Raw genomic sequence first — 17,502 nt, 5'->3', positions numbered from 1 at the left:
TTGATTTGTTATTTTTGACTTTTTCAAAGAAACTGAAATGCAACAACAGGCGCTGCAGAAGTATGAATCTGTTATCTCAAATGGAGGAGAACGTTTGGTATCTGGTTCAGATGACTTCACTCTTTTCTTGTGGCAGCCAGAAAGTAACAAGAAGCCAGTTGGTAATATATAATTTATAAGCTGTATTTACTTCTGACATGTGATTCTGTGATTCCACAAAATAGTTATTTGATAAAAGGACTCTGTTTCAGCTCGCATGACAGGACATCAACAACTTATTAATGATGTGAAGTTTTCACCAGATGCAAGGATAATTGCTTCTGCTTCTTTTGACAAATCAATAAAGTTGTGGGATGGGCTCACCGGAAAGTATGTATATCATCTTTGCTGTTACTCCAAGTTACATTTCATAGATTTTGTGCACTGATCTCTAATGTTGAGATATTTTGGAACTTAATCATTGTTTAAGAACTGAGGGAAATCAAAACTTCACCCTGTTAAGTTTGTGTGCTCTTTTCCTTATAATTCAAATTGTTTTAACAATATTGGATGTGGAAATGTGTACTAATTGACTGCTGAAGCAAACAACTATAATGTGGTTGACAGATCCACAAATTAAAAAGAATTGTATATCTATCATTTAGCTATTCTGTTCTCAGGATAAAGAAGGTGAAATATTTGAAGGCAGAAAAAGTTTCATCAGACTTACAGTAAAAGGAGAGAAATTCCATAGAGATATCAAACAACATGAGGCTAAAAACAAAGATTAAAATTAGAGTTGAATAATTATAAACTGCTGATAATCACAATAGACAGACAGAAAATGAGAAACCATGGTTCCTAACACAGACTAGATTATTACAAAAAAAGTGAGGGAGCAATGCCAGTATAAAATTCATTCAGCCATAATGTGACATGTCGCCTGCCTTTGTTTTGTATGTTTTGTTAATGATATTGCAGTGTGCATTAGTGACAGGATGCAGAAACAGATATAGAGAATTGAATAGAGGTTTGGTAGATGGCAGGTTATTTGCGGAGGACTGAGAAATTCTGAAGTCCAATTGTCAGTTTTTCCCAACGTATATTGTGAAGGAAAAGTTCTCAGGTGAATGACTGAATGGCATTGGTGCAAGCAAGCTCGGTATTCAGTTAAAACACAGAATTGGTGGACTGTCCATTAACGTGTGTGATGATAAATTGGTCTTTTGGAGAATAAGTGTTCATGTCTACTGTAAAATTTCTGACAGTTTGTCTGAGACATTTTTGTATAATTTTGGAAGTGGGAATTTCAGAGAATGATGTGGAAGTCTTATCCTTAAAAAAATTACAAACGCACGCGCTACCATGCATGCCCGCACACACACACGAAAACTATACAATAGCCACAGTTCTCTTCAGATCAAACTCATCAAACAATACTTTATTCACTTTAATTCATCTTATTAAGCATATAACAATGCCAGCCTGGTGTCCATTTACATTTGTTTCATTTCTTTCTGCTTCTGCATTGTCTTCTCTAACCATTTCTGATGCTTCAGCTATTTTTATTTCTTTCATTCACAGTTTTTATCTACTCTTTAAGATTATTTGTTGCTGTTCTCAAGGCTCATACACCATTTCTTTTCTACTTTTTCAGCTTATGTTTTACTACCTGCATCTGTCTGCAAGGTAGCAAACACGTGTGGAGACACACTAAATTCGGTGGTAGCCAGTAAAGATCCTGTTGGTGGAAGGAATTTTTCACACCAATATTTATCAAGCAGATGGAGAAGTAGTTTTGCAGCGAGGTTCTTGTTAAACAGACTTGATGCCAAAGTACTGGAAAAAGGACAAATCTCTCCACAGTGTAAAGAGGGGACTTGGGCCATTGTTGATAGCAGTTTGTGTGTCAACCTTGATCTCCTTAGTGCCATTCAAGTAGAGTGGACTATCTGCTAGCATTAGGATTCATTATCTTGTTGCCCTCCCATTGCCGTCAACAACATAAATGCAGCATTCCACTCCATTCCACATACACTTGAGTCATTTACACTACACGGATACATTTTAGACACTGGAGGTAGAAATCACAAAGTGACATGTAAAAGGGCTTGCATCAGGTTTCCTTACTCATCAATAACACTGTTCTCTGAATATCCAGCCCATTTATTGTCATTAACAGGTAAACAATGCTATGTGGCAGAGTAAGCTTAATTTCCAGGGCAAACTGGTGCCACCTAGTTTAGTATTAATAGAGTACTTTTGCTCTTCTTTGATGCTGAGTAATCATTGGTTTACGTTTTTACTGTTTATTATCTCCCTTATTCCGCTCCTTTGTGACAACAACTCTCTACACCCTCCGCCCTCCTCACCCCTCCTGTGGGTTTTACCCTGTCCCCATGAAATGTTTTCTTTGTTACCGCATTAATACACCACCATAACTCCAAATTATAAATGTTTCCAGCCCAGAAACATTCGTAATAAAATTGTTCATCAATGTAATAAATTGGTCTCTGTTGTAACAAACTCACTCACAAACTGTATCGGTTTGAAAGTTTCTTGTATTTATAACTAAACTTTTTGACAATTGCTAAGGAACAGACTCTGTTGGACAGAAATAATCCAGGCAATACAGGTGGAGTGGTATATTTACAACAAAAGGTTGTACAGATTTCACCACATGGGAAAGCAGAATAAGACACAAATAACATTATAGTTTGACACAGGTCAGGTTCCCAACATAAAAGTCAATATTGGACTTTCAGTAAGGAATATGCACTCCTTCAGCACTGATGCATGTTTTACATTTGTTACTCATGCTGGGCACCAGACTGTTGAGAAATCCTCGGAGGATGTTGTCCCACTCCTCTCTCAGGGTGGTTTTTAGTTCTTGCGTGGTTCAGGGAGAGGGTTTTCATTGGGAAACATTTCTGCCCAGAGCACCCCAACCATTCTGTATAGGGTTTAGGTCCAGTGAGCACTCAGGCCATTCCATATGTTCAGTATCTTCACTTTCCAGTGACCTCGGCAGCACAGCGGTCCTGTGTGGGTGGGCATTGTCATCCATAAACAGAAATTTGGGACCTGTCACACACCTAAACAGACAAACGTGATCCAGAATAATTTTTTCTGTAGTGCGACTGTGCTGTCACGGTACCTCGCACAAAGATATGCAGTGGTGTTTGGCCATTGGGCATGATGCCTGCCCCCACCATAATGCCTAGTCTTACTGATGATCCTCGTGAAAATTCTGTCATGTGCAAAGTGTTCTCTCTCTCTCTCTCTCTCTCCATATTAACTGGTGGCCAGAATCACTTGCTACAGTGAAGCAGGATTCATCATAGATCATGATCATCACTCTGGACCACTGTTGGTGACCACAACCAAAATGCTCCCTAGCCGTGCGGGATTGGCTGAGTGGTCTGAGGTGCTGCAGTCATGGACTGTGCGGCTGGTCCCGGCGGAGGTTCGAGTCCTCCCTTGGGCATGGGTGTGTGTGTTTGTCCTTAGGATAATTTAGATTAAGTAGTGTGTAAGCTTAGGGACTGATGACCTTAGCAGTTAAGTCCCATAAGATTTCACACACATTTGAACATTTTCTTTGAAAATGCTCCCTACACCAATGATCTGTCTTGATGATGGCGTGGTTGTAGTGGGATGCATGATGCATGTAACGGACTACCAAGCATACAGACCAGCTTGATTTAATCACCATAAAATGGTTCTGGTAGACATGCATGTACTGGTAGTGGTTACAAGGTTTGCAATGATCTGCCTACGAATGAGATGTCTGTGACCACCAGCATGCTTTCGCATAGCATTTACACCTATAGCAGCATTTTTTAATCATGAGATGACACTTTTGGACATAACTGTTACTGTGACCACACTAGTGATGGCTTTGAGCCATACAACTGCTTGTCCACAATCATAACCACGCAAGTGATGTCTTTCAGACACGTTTCCATACCATTTGGAGTGTTGTGCTGATCAGTTTTACAATATTTGGCAAACATTGTACTACATGAACTGTCCAATGCATATAGAGCGTTTGTGCACAGGCATCAAAGCAGTTAACACATCTCACCCTCTACATTTCCTTTTACTATAATTGGTCGATTGGTCCACAGCAATTGTTGATTGTTCTGTAGCAAGTGGCAGTTGATTGATCCTTACTAAGTATCAAGCAGTGTAGTTTTTGACAACCAGGCACAGTACAAATTAGAAAAAAACATTATGTTGTTTGTGTACTGGTAGTCTAGATTAGATGCTACATTTAAAGTAAATATTGGACTGTAGGGCTATTTTGTGAACTGTGTCATCATGGTTGACCAGTAGCTGAATGTCAGAAATGTGCACAAACAGTGAGAGCATGTAACTTTGGGAAAGTGTGGTTTGTCTTTACTGTGATATCATAACTGTGCACATTGATTACTGGCCATAGTGTGGAGCAGTCTTGAAATCACAAGGCTGTGTGTGTTCTTTTGACATCAATGTGTGCAATATACACAGGGAAAAGATTAGTGTGTGGGAAACTGGTTGGACTACGGAAAGGCAGGATCTTCATGACATCAAATTTCTGTGTCAAAAGAGGAAAAATTTATTATCATTGTGCAGGTGAAATCTCTACTCACAGAAGTTGGAGATATTGTCAGATTTTAAAAGTGAACACTTGCCTCAGTAGTGATCGTTTCTGTATTGGTGGTCCATGTAGAAACTTAAGTTTTATTGACTGGCACATTTTCAGAAGTTTTCACTGACCTTAGATCACATTCCTGTTAGTTAACTGGTGTACTTCAAAATCTCAGATAACAGAATTGTTTATTCACAAATCATGTATGTCAAAGTACTCTTGATACTTAATAATCCCACTACCCAGCAAACCATACAATCTATTACATTCAAGCATGATTTTTGTTACAGATATCTGACATCTCTGAGAGGACATGTGCAGGCAGTTTATCAGGTGGCATGGGCAGCAGATTCGAGGCTGTTGGTCAGTGGAAGTGCTGATTCTACTCTGAAAGGTTTGTGGCTTTTTAATAACTTTTTGATTGTTGTCTGACTATACTGCTTAATGCTATTTATGCGGATGCCATCTAATTTTGATCAGTTAGAAAGAAAGCAGCTACTTTAAAAAAAGGCTCCTACCTCCTCAGTTATACCAAACAGCTGCTGTTTGTCTGATATTAAAATAATATTCAAAGTCTTAGTGCAATTCGCAGACTAATGTTCTTCTAATAATTATTTGAGATTATACTTGGGCATAGTAACTTTGTGGTGAACACAGTTATAATGAATGGCTTAAAATTATTGAGAAGCTGCCACTAATGTGTAAAAATATTGATATAAAAAAATTCAAATGACCAAGACACAAAAACTACTCTGAATAATGTTTGGAGAATTTTATGAAAGGGTAAAACTGTCATTTACTGTTTTCAAGAAGGATCAGAAACTGAGATACTGCAGGAAATGTATTTACGGGTTAGACTGATAATCTATGAAAAGTAAAGGCAGCAGTAAGGGCAACATTGTATTCATGTAGCCTTTTTCTTCATGATGAGAACAGGACTGTCTTCTCCCATAACAGGAAAACGGTCAGCAATAGCTGTGTTCTCCATGACAGTGCAGCTCCATTGCATTGTATCAAGCACTCTCATTTAAGGATATGCAACATAACATGTCAATTCACAACACACATTTGTATTATTAATACAACCTGTGATATTTGTTTGTTCATTTCCGAAAGGCAGAATTCTGTCATCACTGTAGTGTAAGCAAACATTGGGGAAGGTGGCATGGAATTTAGAAAGGAATCAAATTAATTGTAAGCTTGGAGTTCATTATTTTGTTGCTTGTTTTCCATTTCTCTTCGTGCTGCTACTTTTCTGTTGCCTTGTCTCCCACTTGCATAGCTGCTCATTTCTGTGCAGTGTGTTTTTATTTTCACTGTCACAACATCATGAGAAGGAAAGTTGCTACTTTCCATATAGAGGAGATGCTGAGTCGCAGATAGGCTTTCACAATTATAGCTTTTGGCCATTGGCCTTTGCGCATGCGTGCGTGTGGGCACACACACACACACACACACACACACACACACACACACACACACACACGGCTGCAGTCTCAGGCAACTGGTTTCAGTTTTGTGTGTGTGTGCAGGCCAATGGCCAAAAGCTTTAATTGTGAAAGTCTCTTTGTTGTGCCTATCTGTGACTCAGCATCTCCGCTATATGGTGAGTAGCAACTTCCTTCTCATAATATTGTTACATTCCATCCTGGATTTTCCATTGTTTTATTTTCACTGTCAGTCTTCATGTTTTATTCTGCTTCATCCTTGACCTGAGGTGGTGATCTTTATTATCTCTGAGTAATCTCATTCCCTTCAATTATTCCTTCCCTTTCACAGTCTTCTTTTTCAGAGATGAAGCAACCTCTTGTTCCAAAATATAGAATTTTTATTTATTTGGCATTTAGAACTTCTTTGACTATATTTTACAGTAGTTTCATTTTGGTGATGATAAATATATCATTACCCTCATAAAAACATACAAATATGTTCTGTGTGTGTGTATATTTTTTCTGACAGAGGGCTGTTTCTCAGAAAATTAGAGAAACACAATACTCCTGCCTGTTTCATTCATAATTAATCATGTTCTGTAGTCTCCATCAAAAAGGAAAACCTTCATGGATGTGGAATGGGTCAAGATATACTCACTGTACTGTGAATGCTATTTGTGTACAATCCAATTATAATGAAAGAAAGCAGCTACTTTAAAAAAAGGCTCCTACCTCCTCATTTGTGCCAAATAGCTGCTTTTTGTCTGCTATTGGTAGCCTAATATTTACTTGATTAAACTGGTGTTTTTTTTTAAAAGATGATCTGTAAATACCTCCTCCTGGGATTTGAGTTATCTACCCTGCCGTTGTAAACGTCTGTAATCACTCTCCCCTGCCAGAGGAAGGAACTATAGTTTTCAGAGCTAAGGTAGTGTTAAACTTTACTTTTGTGTGTTTCTATCAGCAGTACTAAGTATTTTGCTTCCTGAAACACAGGTACTGATTAGCAATTCTGTCTTATAATTTATTAAGCATTTTACAGCTGGTGAGGACAGTAAACAGGGACGTGTCAGTACTAGGGCATAAAGTCTTTGCGGATTTCTTTCTGTGTACTCAGTTGGATAGGAACTCTGCCTTGCAGATAGGCACTTGCATCATTATGATTGATCCAATGTGCAACTGGTGCTTCAGTGACCACAAGGACCCGTAATAGGTAGATCACAGAAAGAGGCCTGAGCTCACAGTGTCTCTTGCACCATCTATCATTGACCTCTGTACCCGAACAAGTCTGTTTGCAGTGTTTTCCGGCACATTTTGTTTGGAGTCTCATTGAATTTAGTAGAATTATCTTCAGTGATGAGTTCCGCTTCAAATTGAAGCCCGATGACCATCAGAGACCTGTCTGGAGATGCCCCAGAAAGCTGTTGGATGTCAAGCTGACTGTTGCCTGCCATACAGTCTGACAGCCAGGGGCAGCAGTTCGAGATTCCTTTCATTTATAGCAGGACACCTTTGGTTGTTATCCACGACACCCTTACAATACAGCAGTACATCAATGACATATTCTACACCCTGTTTTGCTGCCCTTGCTGGCAAGTCATGCTGGGCTTACATTTCAGCAAGATAATGTCTGCCCGCACATTGCATGGGCTTCTACTGCCAAACCCTACCTTGGCAAGGTCACTGGTCCTCTCCCCAAAGAGAATGTTTGGAGCATTATGGGCAGGGCCCTCCAACCAGCTCAGGATTCTGATGATCTGACACATCAATTGGACAGAATTTAGCATGGTGTTCCCCAGGACGACGTCCAACAACCTTATCAGTGTCAAGCTGAATAACTGCTTGCATAAGGGTTAGAGGGGAGCCAACTCATTATTGACTTGGTCAATTTCTGAAGCTCTGTCTCTTGAATAAATCATCCAATTTTTCTGAAATTGTAATCATTAGTTTGTGTGCATGTACACGTAAATGAAATCTACTGATTTCCATCGGATTCAGATAATTCCTTCATAATTTGCCATTTCTTTTTATCTTAGTGTGTGAATAGTGGCATATAGGGGGGTGGGCAAAATAATATAACGAAAGTGATTAATAATTGCTGCTTGAATGGGAAGGTACACATATCGTGGGTGAACTTTAACTGGTACTAATATCAACAGACCTTCAACACAATACTTTTAATATCAATATTCGTCACTTAAATTTGCATACTTCTTCACGGTAATTCCATTGTGCATAGCGTTGCTTATGACAATGCTGATATATGTTTGACCCCCTGCTGCTCACGCAAACTTCTCTTGTCTGCTTCGATCCTCTTTATGCAGGATTCTCGGTGCAGGCGAAATAATGAACGCAATTGTAATACACATTTTTAAACAATACTGGCACAGCGGAACTAGGCATACGTCTGACCGCTACTACTTATAGAAACAAAAAGGTCAATATACAGAAATTAATCAGTTGAAGAGCATCTCTTCTTCTTCTTCTTCTTCTTCTTCTTCTTTTCACAACAGTTTCGCTGGTACAAAATGACTTGTTACTTTACTGTTGTTTATATTTGGCTTACATGTATGAAAAGAAAAGAACAAAAAAAAAAAAAGATCCATTACAAGTGTATAAGTGTTTATGAGATTAGACTTAAATTGTTTGCTGTGAACCATCCATAAGCCTGTTTTAGCTATCATTTGAGCTGTGTTTACTAAGGTTGAGAGAGTGTGTCTTCAGCAAGCATAAGTTTTTGAACTCTTCTTTAAAATCACAGGGTGATCATTTCTGCAGGTTAAGAATAAATGTGGTCCCAATAGCAACTCTTGTGGAACCTCACATGTTGTATCCTTCCATTCTGAGGTTATTTTCATAGTTGTGAGACAGACTTTCAAACTGCACTGAACAGATATTTGAAAGTTGTGCAGCGTTAGTTGAATTTAGGAAAACTAAACTTCTAATTGTTGTTGTTTGTAGGTCCCCTAACTCCGACTTCAGGGCATTTTTGCTCAAGCTAGAGAGGGTTCTTGATTCACTTTGTAGAAAGTACCAGAAAGTAGTTACATGTGGTGACTTCAATATAAATTTTGTATATGATTGTGCAAGAAAAAGGATGTTAGTAGATCTCCTAAATTCATATGATCTGATGCAAACTGTGTTTTTTCCAGCTAGGGTGCAGGGGAACAGTAGCACAGTCATAAACAATATTTTTACTCATTCTTCATTACTAGTTGGGCATTCTGTTCGTAAAAGTGTGAATGGCCTTTCAGACTATGATGCACAAATTTTAACTCAAAGTAAAGACTTTTGTACTCAAACCAATGTCATATTTAATTACAAACTAAGTAGGAAAGTTAATCCAACAGCAATAGAGAGTTTTTTAAAACTTGTTAAGGAACAAGAGTGGCAGGATGTTTATAGTGCCAATAATATAGATTGCTCAAAATGGCTCTGAGCACTATGGGACTTAATTGCTGAGGTCATCAGTCCCCTAGAACTTAGAACTACTTAAACCTAACTAACCTAAGGACATCACACACATCCATGCCCGAGGCAGGATTCAAACCTGCTTTCCATAATACATTTCTCATGCTCCTTGAGAGTTGCCTTCCATTAGAACATTCGAAATGGGGTACTAGCAGTAATGGACAGCCCGGGTGGCTGACTAGTGGGATAAGGATATCATATAGAACAAAGTGGGAATTATTTCAAAATGTTAGAAGTAGTCACAATCAAGCTACAGTAGCCCATTACAAACGGTATTGTAAGGTGCTTAAAATGTTATTAGGAGGGCAAAGAGTATGTTGTATGCAAATAGAATAGCTAATTCACAGGATAAAATTAAAACCATATGGTCAGTTGTGAAGGAAGTGTCTCATTAGCAGCACGAGGTCAATGATATAAAGTCAGTTCGCAGTAAAAATATTTCTGTTACTGAAAAATCAGATATATGTACAGTATTTAACAATCATTTTCTGAGTATTGCTCGTGAATTAAATAAAAATTTAGTTTCTACAGGAAATCATATATGCCTTTCCTTTCTGAGATTGATATCTGAAATACTCCTCTGTGATACAGACAAGAGGGAGATTGAGTCAATAATTACATCACTGAAGACTAAGGACTCTCCTGGTTATGATGGAGTGTCCGGCAGAATATTAAAGTACTGTGCTGCTCATGTTAGCCCTGTATTTAGCCATATTTGTAATTTTTCCTTTAGGAATGGTCAGTTTCCTGAGTGATTAAAGTACTCAGTAGTAAAGCTGCTTTATAAAAAGGGAGAAAGGGATAATATAGATAATTTTAGACCTATTTCTTTGCCATCAGTGCTGGCAAAAGTTATTGAAAAGGCTGTGTATGTAAGGATAACTGAGCATTTTATTTAATACGATTTGCTATCAAATGTTCATTTCGGCTTTAGAAGTCATTTAACAACTGAAATTGCTATATTCTCTTTTCTCTGTGAGGTACTGGATGGATTAAACAAAAAGTTTTGAACACTTGGCATATTTTTTGATTTAACTAAGGCATTTGATTGTGTCGATCACAAAATATTGCTCCAGAAGTTGGACCATTACGGAATACGGGGAGTAGCTCACAATTGGTTCACCTCTTACTTTAGCAACAGGCAGCCAAAGGTCATTATTCACAATGTTGATAACGGCTGTGATGTGGGATCTGAGTGGGGTACTGTCAAGTGGGGGGTGCCCCAGGGATCAGTGTTGGGGGCTGCTCCTGTTCCTTATTTATATAAATGATATGCCCTCTGGTATTACGGGTAACTCTAAAATATTTCTGTTTGCTGATGACACTAGCTTGGTAGTAAAGGATGTTGTGTGCAACATTGACTCTGTTTCAAATAGTGCAGTACATGAGCTCAGTTCATGGCTTGTAGAAAATTAACTAAGGTTAAATCACAGTAAGACACAGTTTTTACAGTTTCTAACACACAATACAACAAAACCTGAAGTTTTAATTTCACAGAACGGGCATATGATTAGTAAAACTGAACAGTTCAAATTTCTAGGTGTTCTGATAGATAGTAAGCTGTCGTGGAAAGCCCACGTTCAGGATCTTGTTCAAAGACTTAATACTGCCATTTTTACTATTCGAACGGTATCAAAAGTGAGTGATACTTCAACACAAAAATTAGTCTACTTTGCTTATTTTCATTCACTTATGTCGTGTGGTATTATATTTTGGGGTAACTCTTCCCATTCTGCAAGGATATTTTTGGCTCAGAAACGGGCGGTTCAGGCAATAAGTGGTGCGAGTTCACGAACATCTTATCGATCTCTGTTCATGAGTCTGGGTATTTTGACATTGGCCTCTCAATATGTATGTTCCTTATTGTCATTTCTTGTTACCAGTGTTAGTTTATGCCCGAGAATAAGCAGCTTTCACTCGGTTAATACTCAGCAGAAATCAAACCTGCATTTGGATCAGACTTCCTTGACTCTTGTGCAAAAAGGTGTGCAGTATACTCCTGCATCTATTTTCAATAAGCTGCCACTCAAATTCAAAAATCTTAGCAGTAATCCATGTCCTTTCAAATCAAAACTGAAGAGTTTCCTCATGGGTCACTCCTTCTATTCTGTCCAGGAGTTCCTTGAAAAATTAAGCTGATCCTTATTGCATTGCTGATTGCGTTTACTTAAACTTATGGACTGACTTTTTTCAGGTTCATGAACATTTATTTTTATCTGTTATTATTATGTTGTAATTTCATGTACCGATACATTCCATGACCTTGGAGATTTGCTCTTCAATTTAGTCCTACAGAACTTGATGTGTAAATAAATAAATAAATAAATAAATAAATAAATAAATAAAGTACTATAGTGGAGGTAAGACACTGTCCATACAAGAGGTATGCTATTAACCCCATAACATTTTAGATTGACAAGTATAATTCTGTAATTCACACAGAGACTTTGGCAGTGTTTAAAAAATATGTACAAACAGGACTATTTTCCTAGTTTAGCTCTGCCAAGATATGGTTTGTAAGGTCTTGTGTGGCTTTCTCTCTGGAGGATCTCTTATGAGAACTAAACAGAGATACAGTTAACAAGCTCTGCTCAAGTAAATGAGTTGGTACTCTGCTGTAGGGCAAAACTGGTGGCAGTGAAATAGGTCAGCAAGTAGAAGTGATTTGTTTATTTCCAGTTTTATTGATGGATGTTATTTAAATCTTTTAAATATAAAATAAGTGCTGAATTATAGCCATTCACCTCAAACAGAGTATGATTGAAATTTACTGCACATCAAAATATTAAAATTCATTGTAGCTGAAAGTACTTATGAAATTTTCCAAATTTATACTGTTTTCTCACCTGCTCAATTAAAAATTGTGCAAAAAATGAAAGTTGTATTTTAATTTTAAAGCTGATTTTTTTAAGTTATAAATTTGAAAAATAATAAAAATCTTTACAAATGATCTTTAGGACAATGTTTTCATGTTAAAGCATACATTTTCTTTAAATTTCATTTTTGTGATTACTGTTTTCAGCAGCTCAAGAATATATGCAAAAAGTAAAATACCACATCTGGAAAAATAGTTCATGAATCAAGTCATACTAGAATTTACTTTCATATAGATCTGCATTGAATAGCATACAATTTTACAGTGGTCATACACCAATCATTCTGGTGATGTACTCTTGCAGAGTCTCTCCCAGAAAGTGATGTGCCATGCCTAATGTGATGGTTATTGCACATACAAAGGAACACGTGCTTCTATCCATGCAGAACTGTTGGTGGGTCAGGAGCTCCATTTCATTTCAGTACTGGAGAACTCTCATATCTTATTTTCCACGTAGCAGCAGTGTTTTAGTAGTAATAGTAGTAGTAGTAGTAGTAGTAGTAGTAGTAATCTGCAGACAAAAATGGTAACAAAAACCCATGCTGCATCTGACTTGGAGCAAGTGGAGCAAGCAGCAGCATGGTCAGCATCTGTTCACGAAGTGGTGTGGTTGTAAACATGCTCCAGGAATTCAGAATCCCTGGTTCTACACCACCAGCAAAAGCTAGAATATTGATGATGTGCAAACATGACTCAAGCAAGTAAAGACATAATTACTCTAGGTCGATGATCCACCCATTCCAATGTGGCAACCTAGCATTCAGATTCTGCGGAGTCAGACTTGTATGAGAGAGCAAGTCAAAGTGCTCTGGGAAACTTCCACGAAAAACACAACTTACATTGGCAGTGTCAACGTTCAGACACTCATTCGAGCAAGAAAACTCGCTATCTCACAGAAGAACTTACGAAGCAGAGAATCCCAACCCTTACTCTGCAAGAACCACAGATCACAGATTCAGAAACGATAGACTGCAATAATTACAGAATTTTCAAAAGTGGTACATTCGATAAAATTAGCAAAGGAGCGGCACTAATTTGCATGACCTTCATTGTCAACAAAAAAGTTTTGGAGGCAGCAACTATCAACAGTTGACTCATGACCTCAATAATCAAACACACAAACAAAAAATACACATTTATTAACGTACATGCGCCAACAAATGGTGATAGTAAAAAGGAACCCGAAAAAAACAGAGGTGACAAAATTCCAAAAGATGAGTGGAAAATTCTACTTGGTAATTATAATGCCCAAATTGGCATGGGACACAAATACAAGAGGACAGTGGGAGACTATCCTGCATACAAGTTCACCTATAAGAATGGCACGTGACTTGTTGTGTTATGCCAACAAAACAACCTAAAAATTATGTCAGCTTCACTTCAGAAAAAGCCCAAAAAACAAAAAACATGGCGATTACCCATCCATCATGTAGAAGAATTTTAGATTGATCAAGTGTCAGAATTGTATGACTACCAAAAAGAAATTCATGCTGTGCAAGCATGCAGAAGTGCAAATATTGATCCAGATTATTATTATTTAACCAGCATCAAAATTAAATTCGCACCAAAAGAAAAATTCAACAGAAAAACACTGGTGACTGCAAAATTTGATGTACACAAAATCAGTGTCTTTAAAACAACAGGAATATCATCAAAACAGCAAAAGACCTGATCTCACGTTACAAATAACCACTAGAGGCATTTTAAAATTACAATTGCAATAATCGGAAGAACCATAGAATAAATTCCTCAAAGTTCACAAATGAACATCCAAGAGTTTAAGGCAAAATAAATGAAAATATGTCAATGACCAACTGGAGTCAGTTGAAGACAACTTCAAAAATTATAATAATTTCCACAAAACCTTTGCGAACCAAATCAAAGGGTACACACCACAGAACCTCTTCTTTTGAAAAAAATATGGTAAATTACCCTTGATAAATAAAGAAAATTTTTCACAAGATTTAAACTGTCCTGAACCCAAAGAGACATTTCCAGAAATCACACCAGAAAGTTTATCACCACCGACACAAGCAATATTTTATTCACACATCAAGAAACATAAAAATATCGAAACATCAGGGGAGGAAGAAATTGCAGCTGAAATATTGAAAAATTTAGGTGCAAATTTACTCAAAGCAATTAAACAAATAATTCAAAACATTTGCCTAACTGAAAAAATGTGGATGACTGAGAGATTGCTCTAATGCATCCACTACATAAAAAAGCAATAAATCAGATGTAAACAACTATAGAGGGATTTCCCTGGTACCAGTCACCTACAAAACCATACCAGCTTGTCTCTCGAATAGAGCACAAACACAGTTAGAACCCAAATCAGCAGAATATCAAGCAGGATTCAGACTGAACATGCCATACTCATAACAAATTTTTTACCTTGAAACCAAATGCAAGGTCTCAGACAAAAACCTTCAGTACACGCATTTGTAGATTTCAAAAGGGCATAAGACTTCATAGACATATCCTAACTATTCCAGATTTCAGAAGAGAGGGGCCTAGCTCCAAAGACACAAGAATTCATAAAACAAATGCTAACTGACACAAAATGTAAAGTAAAATTTATGGGGAAAATCTCAGAACCCTTTGATATTCAAATAGGTGTGAGACAAGGAGATGGACTCTTTTATTCTGTTCAGTGTTGCCTTAGACAAGGTAATGGAACAAATAGAGAGAGAGAACTCAAGAAATGTGTGTTTTGGGAGCCAATTCTTCTGGGCTTTTCCAGAAACAGCCTCTACATACCATAAGCTGCATTTTTGGATGACATGGCAGCACTTACAGAGGACGAAGAGACTGGCATCAAACAACTCAAGATACTTAAAGAACGTGCAGAACAAGTAGGGTGACAAATCTCATTTGAGAAAGCTGAATTCTTATGTTCAAAGACAGAGTTGCAAGCTTGAAAGCAAAATATGGTAAAAACAACAGGGTCCTGTACTTTAAATACCTCGGAGAATTAATCAGACCGACAGACCTGTGATAAATCTCACAGTAAAATCAGTTACAATAAGATAAAGTGTTAAAGTTCATCCAAAACCTCTATAACAAAAAATCCATGTCAAGACAGAGCAAATTTGGCACTACATCACAATCATGAAACCAAGTGATCAACGCAGGGGCAACAGTCGCATAGCAGAAAATGTGAACTTGAAGAAATCAAAAAAGAAGAAAGATAATTAATTAGGAAAAAGACATACCCAAGATGGTTCAGACTACACTCAATCAAAACAGAAAAGTTTTCAAAAATCAAAATTAACCTTAAGAAAAGGCAAATGAAAGTCTTTGGTCAACTCAACAGGCTACCAGAAAAACAATTGACAAAAAAGATAATAGACTATGTAATATCAGTCAAGAACTCAACACCTTGGCTGAATGAAATACGAAAGAGCCTCAAAAACGTAAACATAAGAGCAACTGACATTTTAGAGAGACGCAACTTCAGACACAAAGTAGACAAATGGGAAGTTATATCAGTGCAAACAAAGTGGTCAGAAGAACATAAACAAGCCGTCTCCTGGGAAAGAATGAAAGCCTATTGGAACATAAGAACCTTAAGAAAATCTGATTGAGTTATCTGCTTAAGATCTTCCATTTATTGGAAGAATTTGCTAATAATAATAATAATAATAATAAATAATAATAATAATAATAATAATAATATCTGGAGTCATACTAATGGTACTGTAAGTCTGCATGGACACTGTAGACTGAAAATTGCCCTTACTACTTCTAAAGTGGATCAGCAATACTGGCCAATGATCATTTGCATCTGTTCAGCACCCATCTTATAAACAGGAATGAAGTGCACTTTTTTTCTAATTGCTTGGTACCCTTCATTGCACCAGTGACCTGTGATAAATTGCTGCTGGAAAGGGAGAATATTTTTCACATAATTTAGCACACTGGGCTCTCATTCGGGAGGACGAAGGTTCAAACCTGTGTCCGGCCATCCTGATTTAGGTTTTCCATGATTTCCCTAAATACTTTCAGGCAACTGCCATGGTGGTTCCTTTGAAAGGGCATGGCTGACTTCCTTCCCCATCTGTCCCTAATATAATGGGCCAATGACCTCACTGTTTGGTCTCCTTCCCAAATCAACCAACCAACCTTTCGCCTAATTTCTGTAGAATTTCACACTTACCTCATCCTGTTCAGATTCCTTTATTTTCTGTTCCAAGACCACTTACCTGAAAATCATTAAATGTTTTACAATTGCAAATATGGATAACCATCAGCTGTAAAATGGAAACAACTACAATGAAAATTTGTGTCACACCAGTACTCAAATCCAGATTTCCCACTTATCGTGAGTGTTGCCATACCATTTGGCTATCTGTGCGTGCCTCACGGCCAGACCTAAAGTTTGATATGTCATCAACCATGTGTCTCCAGCTTGTACTGGTACGTCCATTATGTATATCCCCGTACAGGTGATACGTTTTACTTAAAATTCACTTGCCTCATGTCGGTGGATAAATACGATATTGCAGTGCCTGTGTTATTCTGAATTACGATGCAAAGTTGTGCATGCATGTCCAAATGAACTTTGTATCATAAGTCAAAATAACACATGCGCTGCAATATCGTATATGAAAATTTGTCATTTTGGCTTTCAAGTGATGATGAAAAGGTGGAACTGTATATCTTTTGCAGAGAAGCCCATTCAGATAACTGAATTCAGTAATTCAGCCTTCTCTCTGTGATTGCCCATAACACTTCTCTCATTGCCCTCCTTATACATATTTTTGCTTTGTTTCTCACAAGGCTTGCACTTCACTTAAATCTATGATGAATATATCCCCCCCCCCTCCCCCTATGATTTCATACTAACTTTATAACATTGTTTACTGAACCCGGGTGGGTCTTTCCTATCAACTTCGCTTGGCACATATGGGTCTAAAGCACAATGTACAATCCTTTGTAACTTTATCAATTTGTACTCATCTTCATCTGCAGAGCTTCATGTTGAATGCTCAGATACACTCTACACTAATTATTTTCCTGTCACACTTGCTAAGCAAAAATAGTTTCCTACCTTTTGTGACATTCCTTGTAACACTTTAGTCACTGACGCTATAAAAATCTTATGATCA

At 37.5% G+C, this 17,502-nt stretch overlaps 1 protein-coding gene across 2 annotated transcripts in view; it reads left to right on the top strand.

Moving 5' to 3' along the window:
* Window positions 1-17,502, top strand: part of LOC126190914 (notchless protein homolog 1) — a 66,833-nt gene that overhangs the window by 36,475 nt on the left and 12,856 nt on the right. For both annotated transcript variants that reach the window (XM_049931554.1, XM_049931545.1), the window contains exons 7-9: window positions 30-161; window positions 252-369; window positions 4,903-5,006. In XM_049931554.1, coding sequence (XP_049787511.1) covers window positions 30-161; window positions 252-369; window positions 4,903-5,006 — 354 coding nt within the window. The remainder of the gene's footprint in view (window positions 1-29; window positions 162-251; window positions 370-4,902; window positions 5,007-17,502) is intronic.

The sequence above is a fragment of the Schistocerca cancellata genome, chromosome 1 (genome assembly GCF_023864275.1).
Source record: "Schistocerca cancellata isolate TAMUIC-IGC-003103 chromosome 1, iqSchCanc2.1, whole genome shotgun sequence".
Lineage (NCBI taxonomy): Eukaryota > Metazoa > Arthropoda > Insecta > Orthoptera > Acrididae > Schistocerca > Schistocerca cancellata.
This window is presented reverse-complemented; position numbering and strand designations above follow the sequence as displayed.